This window comes from Balaenoptera acutorostrata, chromosome 10 (genome assembly GCF_949987535.1).
Source record: "Balaenoptera acutorostrata chromosome 10, mBalAcu1.1, whole genome shotgun sequence".
NCBI classification, from domain to species: domain Eukaryota; kingdom Metazoa; phylum Chordata; class Mammalia; order Artiodactyla; family Balaenopteridae; genus Balaenoptera; species Balaenoptera acutorostrata.
In genome coordinates, this window is record NC_080073.1 from 34,094,279 (window position 1) to 34,103,750 (window position 9,472).

A 9,472-nucleotide genomic window follows, 5' to 3' on the forward strand; every position below is an offset into this window, starting at 1 on the left:
AAGGTTACAAAAACTGGGACAGTAGAACACAAAGGACCAAGGTTTAGGAAGCCCTGGCCGTATGGTAAAGAGAATATGCTCTGGAGTCGAGAAGACGTGGTTTCAGATCAGCCCCAGGAAGATGGGAATTTGACCAAAAGCATTCATTTCCCTTAAGCTTCAGTTTCCTCACCTGTTAAGGGGCTGTCAACCAGGTCGGTATCATAGGGCTGTCAAACTTGTTGGAGATAATTCACTCAAAAGCCCAGAGCACCCAGCGTGGCAGACAGCATGCACAAAATGTTAGCTACGAGTAATTCTGACCACAATAATAATGGCAAAAATAAATTCTCAGGAGGCGCAGCAGTATATGTTGCCGTCTTGCTGTACACATCTGAATCCATCAAAATCCCTTCATTTAAAACCTTGCGGCTGGGGGCTTCCCTGGTGGCGCAGTGGTTGGGAGTCCGCCTGCCAATGCAGGGGACACGGGTTCGAGCCCTGGTCTGGGAAGATCCCACATGCCACGGAGCAACTGGGCCCGTGAGCCACAATTACTGAGCCTGTGCGTCTGGAGCCTGTGCTCCGCAACAAGAGAGGCCGCGATAGTGAGAGGCCCGCGCACCGCGATGAAGAGTGGCCCCCGCTTGCCACAACTAGAGAAAGCCCTCGCACAGAAACGAAGACACAACACAACCATAAATAAATTAATTAATTAAAAAAAAAAAAAAAAGAAATCTTTAAAAAAAAAAAAAAAACCTTGCGGCTGACTTGCACCCCAGGGCACAGAAAGCAAAGGTGAAGATGAAATCCGGAGACTCTCAGAGCCCCTCCCACCCAGCAGGCTCTACAGCAGTTTGAATTCTGAGCTGAGAGGCCTTGCTGGGTCCACCCACAGCCCCAGCCTCAGCCCTTTGGGCTCTGAAGTGTTACATTTTATTGCCCTGTGGAGCTGTAGGAGGCCACTCGCAAGGTAACATGTTGCTCTCCACTCATATTTTTGAATTATGGCTTCAAGGTGGTTGCTCCTATCAAGAAAATTAAATGATTTAACATAATTTGTTGTCACTTTGATCACAACAATAATAAATAAATCTTCATGAGGAAAACGAGAAACCTATTCCACCCCGTTTTAAAAGATGTTAAGTAATAACACAGATGTAGTTACAGATTTTTTTTTTTTTTTTTTTTTTTTTTTTTTTTTGAGCAGAAATGACTCTACTGGGTTTTCCTGCGAGCAGAGTCGCTTAGCGGAGTTGTTCTACAGGATGCCCGCTGCCCCCAGAGCCAACAGGTCTTCTCTTCAGACTGTTGTTAATTAGCCTATCAGGGGCTTGCTTTGACGTGGGCACCATGTGCAATGTCAGGGGCATCCGAAGCTGCTGTGAATGGTTGTCTGTTTTTGTACCTGGGGGCACACTGCACACATTTGGAAAGCACATGGAGCATAATGGACATTAACCCAGATGTCAAAAATAGCCTGCGTTTTACTACTGTTATTAAACAGTTTCCCCTTTAACCCCTCCGTATTTACCAAAGACCCCTTTCTCCCAGCCTGTTTCTGCAAATCACTACTGAAAGGGCAGGAGAAGAAAGCCATAATCCGGCAGGTGTCTTTATTCCAAAGAAAAACAGTCTGAAGGAATATTTGTGAGACACCCCACGTTTATAGCCTGCTCTCCTGGGGGCGCTTGTCCTGGGGCAGAATCTGACCGCTGCACTCAGCTCGCCTGCACACCCCACCCCCGACCCCTGCACACCAACTGCAGGATTTCCCTTTGAAAAAACCGAGTCAAGAGCATTGATCGCATCCAGTACTGATTTTCTCACAATGGAAATAGCTTTCAGTTCTGCTGTGATACTAGTTACACATTCTCTGGTTTAAAAAAATCCAAAAAGTGCAACCAAAAAAAAAAAAATTGAAAGAAGAAAATTTTAAAACACCATGCAGAGATAATTATTAACAATATTCTGGCATATGCATTTGCAAGTGTTTATGTTGATGCAAAAATGAGATTGAACTACACATATGGAATTGTCATCTGCTTTTTTCACTGAAAAATTATGGACATCTTTCCATATTAAAAAATAGGTAAAAATTGTCGTGTAGTCAATAAGTCTTAAGCATGCCTGTCACAGATCCCTATTAATTTCCTTCCAGGCACAAAGTTTTAAACTCCTCATTCTCTTATTTATTTATTTATCTATGTGTTGTCTGTCTCACTCTTGAAAATACTGGCTCCATGGGGGCATAGAATTTGTCTGTCATTTTTACTATCGTATTCTTGGCACCAAGCACACTGCCTGGCACAGAAAGGAGCCATATTAGTTTTCTATACCGCGTAACAAGTTACCACAAACTCAGTGGCTTAAAACAACATCCATTTATTATCTCACAGTTCTGTAGGTCAGAAGACCATTCAGGCTCCACTGGGTTCTCTTCTTTGTCTTATAAGGCCAAAGTCAAGGTGTGGGCCAGGCTGGATTTAACCCGGAGGCTCTGGGGAAGCACCCACCTCTGAGCTCATTCAGGCTGTGGCAGAATTTAGTTCCTTGTGGTTGTAGGACAGAGGTCCCCATTTCCTTGTTGGCTGTTAGTTGTGGGCTACTCTTGGATCCCTCAGGATACTCTCAGGTCCTTGCCCTGTGGCTCCCTCCATCTCAGCACAGCAAATCCCTCTTGTATTTCAGATTTCTCTGACTTTCTCTTCTGCTACCAGCAAGAGAAAAGTCTCTGCTATTAAAGGGCTCCCATGATTAAATTAGGTCCACTCATTCTCTCTTTTGATTAATTTAAAGCCAACTGATTAGTAACCTTAATTATATCTATGAGGTAACATAATCATGTTGTGAGACGTTCACAGTCCCAGTGCCAGGGATTACAGCAGAAATCTTTGGGGTGGGGAGGACTTTAGGATTCTGCCTACTCTAGGTGCTCTCTAATATCTATGGAAAGGGTGAGTAAATCAACTTATTCCATGAAGTGTGCATGGCACGGGGGATGCTAAGTGAGCAAGACCAGCATGACCCCTGCCCTCATAGAGCTTGTAGCCTAGACCAATGTTGTTCATTAGAAGTATATTGCAAACCACATCTGTAGTTCTGAGTTTTCTAGTAGCCACGCTGAAAAGAGTAATAAGAAACAGGTGAAATTCTAATAATATATTTAAATTTATCCAATATATCCAAAATATCATTTTTAACATGAAGTCAATAGAAAAAAAACTAAATTCACACTAAATCTTTAAAATCCGGTGCACATTTTACACTTACAGCACATCTCAAGTTGGACTAGCCACATTTCAAGTGCTGAGTAGACACATTTGTTCAGCGGCTACCATATTGGACAGTAAAAGTCTAGACAAGTCACGAAAGGGGACGGTGCAGTATGTGCGAGACTTCTTGTGCCACATCCCACACTTAGGAGGGTCAGGAAAGACCTCCAGGGAAGAAGAGACATCTAAACTGAGACGGAAGAATAAGTAGGAATCGGTCAGGTCAAGGGTTAGTGTGAATGCATGTCAGACAGAAAGACAAGTCTGTGCAATGAGGGGGAAGGCAAGCTTTAGGACTGCAGAAGCAAGTACAGCGTAGGGGGAACATGAAGCGTGGAGCTGGAGAGAGAGAGAGAGAGAGAGGCCAGCATGGCCTGGAGTCCGTCCTCCACCCTGACGGCGATGGGATTATAAATGAAGGCTGTAAACAGGGAGTGCAAGATGAAGTAGATGTTGTTGTTGAAATAGCACTGTTGGCTGCACCGGTGACAGTGTAGAGTGGGTGCTGGAAGAGAGGACGCATGGCGACAGGTTGGGGCTGCTGAGACCATCCAGGGCAGGGAGGGCCGGCCAGAGATCATCTCACGGTGGGTGGCTGCCCAGATTGATTCCTCGCTGGAAGCCAGGGTTGCTTTTGAAAAAATTTTTTAAAGTGTATGCTTATTTGCCCCTCAACAAGGGATCATTTGCATTTGCAACTGCTGGCAGTGTCATCTGAGTTTTTTCCCCTCAAATCCATTGGGCCTCCTGGCAAATGGACTGTCCAGTGGAAGAAACGACGACACTTTTTGAGAGTTCTCTTTTCCACAGCGCAAACCTTACCCCAAAGCGGTGCGTTGCGGTCATGAGGCACTGTATTCTGCCTTGTGACCTGTTACCCAGCTGGAAATCTTTCTCTCAACTGAATAAATGGTTGTTCTTTGCTACTTTATCTTGGAAAAACATCAAGGACGTCGGACATTCGCTGTAATTATTTTTCACTCATTTCCCCATCTGTAAAATACGACCGGCGCATTTTAGTACTACTTTGGGTTTCTCTTTACCTTTTAGTCATGTGGCCTTTTAATATATTGGTCAGCCCCTTAAAAGGATGATTAAGAAATGCTTAATGCACAAAAGAATTAGAGCTATGCACAGCTCATGAAGCAGAAAGCGTGCTCTGACTTACAATTTTCATACAAAGTTTGCAGAGATTTTATGTGCCAGAATAAGTAATATGATCTGCTCTAGGAACTCCCTAGCTTTCTGGCTCTGCAAAAGTCATTTTTTTGCCCCGATTCAAGTTTCTTAACCAGAGGGGTTACACCAAACTCCTCAGAGTATGAATTAGCACAGTTCATCCAAGCCACATATTTCATTTGCACTGCTTAATAAGGGCTCGAAATAACTGCCTACCTGTGCAGACAGTGGGATCTTTGGTTGGCTCATTAGTCAGTGTGACTTGAGAAATACTGTGTATCGACCACCAAATCAGGCAGCTCAGACTACATATAAAAAGTGGCTCACATGTGTGTGAGTGTGTGTGTTTGATCTTTTCCCTCCCCACCATATTCCCCAGGTAGCTGCACTATTGCCATGTGCCCGGAAACTCCCAAAGTATTCAGAGACCATATGTGAATGATAATGATGCAGGCGCACAAAGTCCAGCATCAGTAGGGAGGAAAGTCATCATTTGAAGGCTCGATGTGGGATGGTCCTCTCTTCTCACCCATTTTACTGTTTCTTCCCAGGCTGCAGTTATATTCCACACCCAGGGACCCTTATGGGGACAGTGAGAAAACTCGGGGTGCTTCTGGATACCTCTTCCCCAGGGCGTGAAGTATGCAAATGGATGACTGTTGCATTTATGTTTAGGGCTAAACATATACACACACGTCATGGGATGTGGGGATGGCAGCCAACTTTGTTTCATTCTGCTCTGCTTAAGGAGATATCAATATTCTTTTTTAAGTTATGCTTTTATTGTGGTAAAATATACATTAAAATTCTACCATTTTAACCAATTTAAGTCTACAATTCAGTGGCATTAAATACATACACGGCATTGTACAACCAACACTATTATCCATTTCCAGAACTTATTCATTACTGCAAACAGAAACTCTGTACCCATTAAAAGATAGCTCTTCATTCCCGCCATCCCTTTGAGCCCCTGTAACCTCTAATTTGTTTTCTGCATCTTTGAATTTGTCTATTGTAGATGTTTCATGTAAGTGGAATCGTACAGTATTTGTTCTTTGGTGACTGGTTTATTTCACTTAGCATGATGTCCTCAAGGTTCATCCATGTTGTAGCATGAATCAGAACTTTATTTCTTTTTAGGGCTGGATAATACTCTGTTGTGTGTATATACCACCTTTTGTTTCTCCATTCATCTGTTGCTGGATACTTGGGATTTGTTTCTCCCTTTTGGTTATTGTTGGTAATGCTGCTGTGAGCAATTGTGTACAAGTAGTCTTTTTGAGTCCCTGTTTTCCATTCTTCCAGATATATACCTAGGAGTGAAATCTCCAGTATTCTTTTAAATCGTTGCTCTTAGATGGTTTGTAAGTGAATGTTAGGTTTTCTGGTGTCTTGACCATCTTCAACTCTCTAATATCTATAAAGTCAAGTTTAAAAATAATTTAAAAACCATACTCATTGTAGAAAACACGTGGAGAGAAAAAAATTCACAATCTGATCACATAGAAATAATCACTACAACAGTTTTGGCTTATTTCCTTTCCATTTCTTTTTGCATATCAAGAGTCATCTATACCTGTATGTGAAATATTTTGAAAGAGGCCTCTTCTCAGATGTGTTTGCAGGACATAATGTAACTTTCTGTTCACTTCGTCACTCCATGCTTCCTCCACATCACCGCCCTCCCAATCCCAATCAACCCCAATCAAAGAGAGTGGTGGGGTGGGGGCAGGGGTGGGAGTTGGGGGAGTGTCTGCCAGGATTATCTCCGATATCACTGCCAGTTCCTCTCCCTGCTAAACTCTGTGCTTTCTTGTTGCAGCTATCAGAAGGGCTGACTAAAGGGGAAGTGCAGCTCTGCAGCAATATTCTGATAATCTATTGCAGTGCAGCTCACATCATTGGCCATCACCACCCGGGAACGCTCATCAGGACTGAAGAGGAGTTTTCACTTTCATTACTGAGCACAATTCTGTTCAACTTGGTATTTCCTTCATCATCTCATGTCCTTTCTCATGGATTCAGACATGTTGGAAAGGAGAATGCGGAGGAGGAAAACATGGCAGGTCCTCCATTTTTTTTGGTCGGGATTCGGGCGTTTAAAATGTGTTCATCTCCTCTGAATGTCATTGTTTGATAACATTTTACTTATGTCACTTAACTATCACTGGATAAATTTGAACTCCACGGGATTTTAACTGTGGATTCAGCTTCTGTTGGACAGCTAGCTTCATCTCCCGTTTTTCTTCTGGTTCAGTCTAAGTGGTCATACCTGATGCATTAGATTATCAAAAAGTGTAAATTCTGTGAGTGAGTGGTGTTGGCAGTGTTTGTATACCAAGATGCATGGAGTGTTTGACAAAGAAACCAAAACACCAAAAATGGTGGGCCTTTACCCTCCTCTATTTCTTTAATCTGCTGTTTGAAGAACCACATTTTGATGGTGGAACCAGTAGTTACCTCTGGGCCAGGTTGGAAATGAAATCAATTTTTTAAACCCCTAGTACTTGCCAAGAAATCGCCTTATGAGAACATGGTGTGTGTCTCTGACAATGCATGGAGCATGTAAATTGATCATTCGTGGTTGTATCTACCCTGTTTTTGTACTGGGGAGTGGCCAGAGCCTGAGACACCTGCATATTTCTGTTCCATGTGTTCCATGCCTCCCCCATGGCTGGGATGCGGCTGAGCCTCAGACTCTCCCCATTCCCGTACATGCAGGTCTCCACGAAGAAGCTGGGACTCATTCACATTCAAGATCCAAATGCTGTGCACACAGTGTAAGCTTCGATCTTCTGTAAACGAAGGGTCATTTCTCATTTTTTTAAAATGTCTCCAACATGGATTCCAAAACATTTTCAGCATCAAACATGAAAACATTGATGAATGAGGAATAATCGCAAAAGCAGTGTATCTGTATATAGCTCTACACAACATGTTTGTGGTACAGAGTCATTATTTAAAGCACATGCCAGGGAAAGAGACCAGATTTTGAGGTCTTTTACATACAGTGACATGGTACGAAGGAGAATTAAACTCCTCCTGCTTCCTCTGAAGATTCAAAAAAACTTAGAAGTTGTTATAACTTCATAAAACTCATGACCAAGTCTGGCAAACATGTGCAACTCTTGTACTGATCCATTTTCTTGTCATTGGAAGAAACACTTCCACAGGTATGCAAGTGGGGGATGAAAATCTGCATTTTTAAAGGACAAACAGTGAATTTAAGCATGAGTGGCCTTAACAAATATAGTTGTCTTTCTTTGCTGCTGTGGAAAGGATTCTAAGCAGATGTTCCTGAAGTCTTGCATTGAATTTAGTCGTTATTATTACTTTTTTAAATGTCGGTGCAATTAACTCTGGACCTCTCGCGTGAGCCATAGAGATATTTAAAAGTCAGACACCTTATTTATCTATCGGGGAAGACGAAACTGTGTCTGGGCTGCACTGTTCATCCTTGGTGCATTAGGAGTAATATATTCGAGCAGGTTTCTTGCTTCTGGCTTTGTTCTTGTCGTAAGTATTGCAAACTGTGTAAAGCTTTTGTGTTGCATAAGCAATCCAATACATTCATGTTTAAAAAGTTTGTCCTTTAACTAACAAAGGGATCTAGGTCTTGATTGGAGAAATGAGCAGGGTTCTTTGCAGACGTATTTAGCACACTCTGACATAATGTCACAATGAAAACCCAGGCCTGCAGCTCGTCCCCGTGAACGGTTTGGGTGTCCTCCAATAGGTGGCCGCACTGCCTCCTGCAACCAGGTCCCGATCTGAACCCTGCCACTGAATACTTGAAGTAGGAAGTAGGAAATCCACTAGGGAATAGAGGGTCCTAGAAACAGAAAAATCAACCAACCGTGTATAGTTAGCTATTTCCAAGTATGTGCCAATTTTGTCACACCTATTGTTTGGGGGGCTCATTTTTGCCCCACTTATGTTGGTTTAAAGTCGTACCGATCTTACTTCTATGGGGACATTATCATTTAGTCCCTTAAAAATTGAATTCTGTCTAACATAGCATCTTTTCATTATATATCATGTAATATTCTCTGATGTTGGGGGTTTACCAAAAAAAATTCCCTTTTCACAGATTAAAAATAGTTTGTGTTTACAACAAACACTGTGTTATTGGGAAGACATGTCCTTTGCGCAGACTTTAGCAGGTTTCCCCCTTAATCATGACGAAATTGAAAATGTTGAGGCTAACGTTTAGGAGGAGTTGGTCTGCTTGCTTTGTGCAGAAGCAAGCTTATACTTTATACCCCGTTTGATTTCAATGTACCGTCTCTATTTTGTATTTAATGATTTTCGTGTATCCAGTATGCACGTTAACAGCGTGTCAACTTTCATTTGAAAGTGGGTTTCCATTTACTTTTTAAACAGTGTTTATGACGAGACCTCAAATGTGTTGACATAAGCTCTACTGAGATGTTTTTGTGTCGAGTGGCGTTTGAATGCTGCCAGGGGTCAGTGTATCTAATTCCCAGCGACCCTCGTTTGACAGTGCTTCTTGTAATATTTCTCCAAGTGAGTGGCATGTGGGTTGTGATATTGACCATGTGATTATGGACTTCGATATAAAAAATAAATAAATAAAACTAAGGAACCCTCAGAAACTACCAGTGGGCATGTAGTAGCCAGTCATTGTAACCTCGTGTCTAGTAGAAGTACAACGTACAAGGTATGTACAGTTCATAAATTTGTTATCACGTGTATGAGAAGTACTTTGTGCTGATCGCCTTATTTATATTCATCAAATAAACTTTGTTTCTTTCTGAAGCGAGTTCATTCCATCTTGAATAAATGCTCCAACTGTGGTGGTTTCTAATCTTGTTTGGGTCATGGATCCCCATTTGAAGAAGCTATGGACTTGAAGACAAAAGAAGGAAAAAGGGAAGTTATGGACTCACTTTACTGGAAGAGCCAAGGTGTAAATTTCCCTCTATGCATAGCTGGATCTAAGGGCTCATGCTGTATTAAGAAATTAAGCCATTGGTGGCATCTCCCTTCCTCCTTCCCTCCCTCTTTCCCTTCCC

General features: G+C 42.3%; 1 protein-coding gene across 4 annotated transcripts in view; it reads left to right on the top strand.

Moving 5' to 3' along the window:
• ERC2 (ELKS/RAB6-interacting/CAST family member 2) overlaps window positions 1-9,170 on the top strand; it is a 974,163-nt gene extending 964,993 nt beyond the window's left edge. For all 4 annotated transcript variants that reach the window (XM_057555674.1, XM_057555676.1, XM_057555675.1 and 1 more), the window contains one exon: window positions 6,259-9,170. In XM_057555674.1, the coding sequence (XP_057411657.1) occupies window positions 6,259-6,573 (315 nt within the window). In that variant the 3' untranslated portion in view covers window positions 6,574-9,170. The remainder of the gene's footprint in view (window positions 1-6,258) is intronic.
• The last annotated feature ends 302 nt before the right edge of the window (window positions 9,171-9,472 follow it).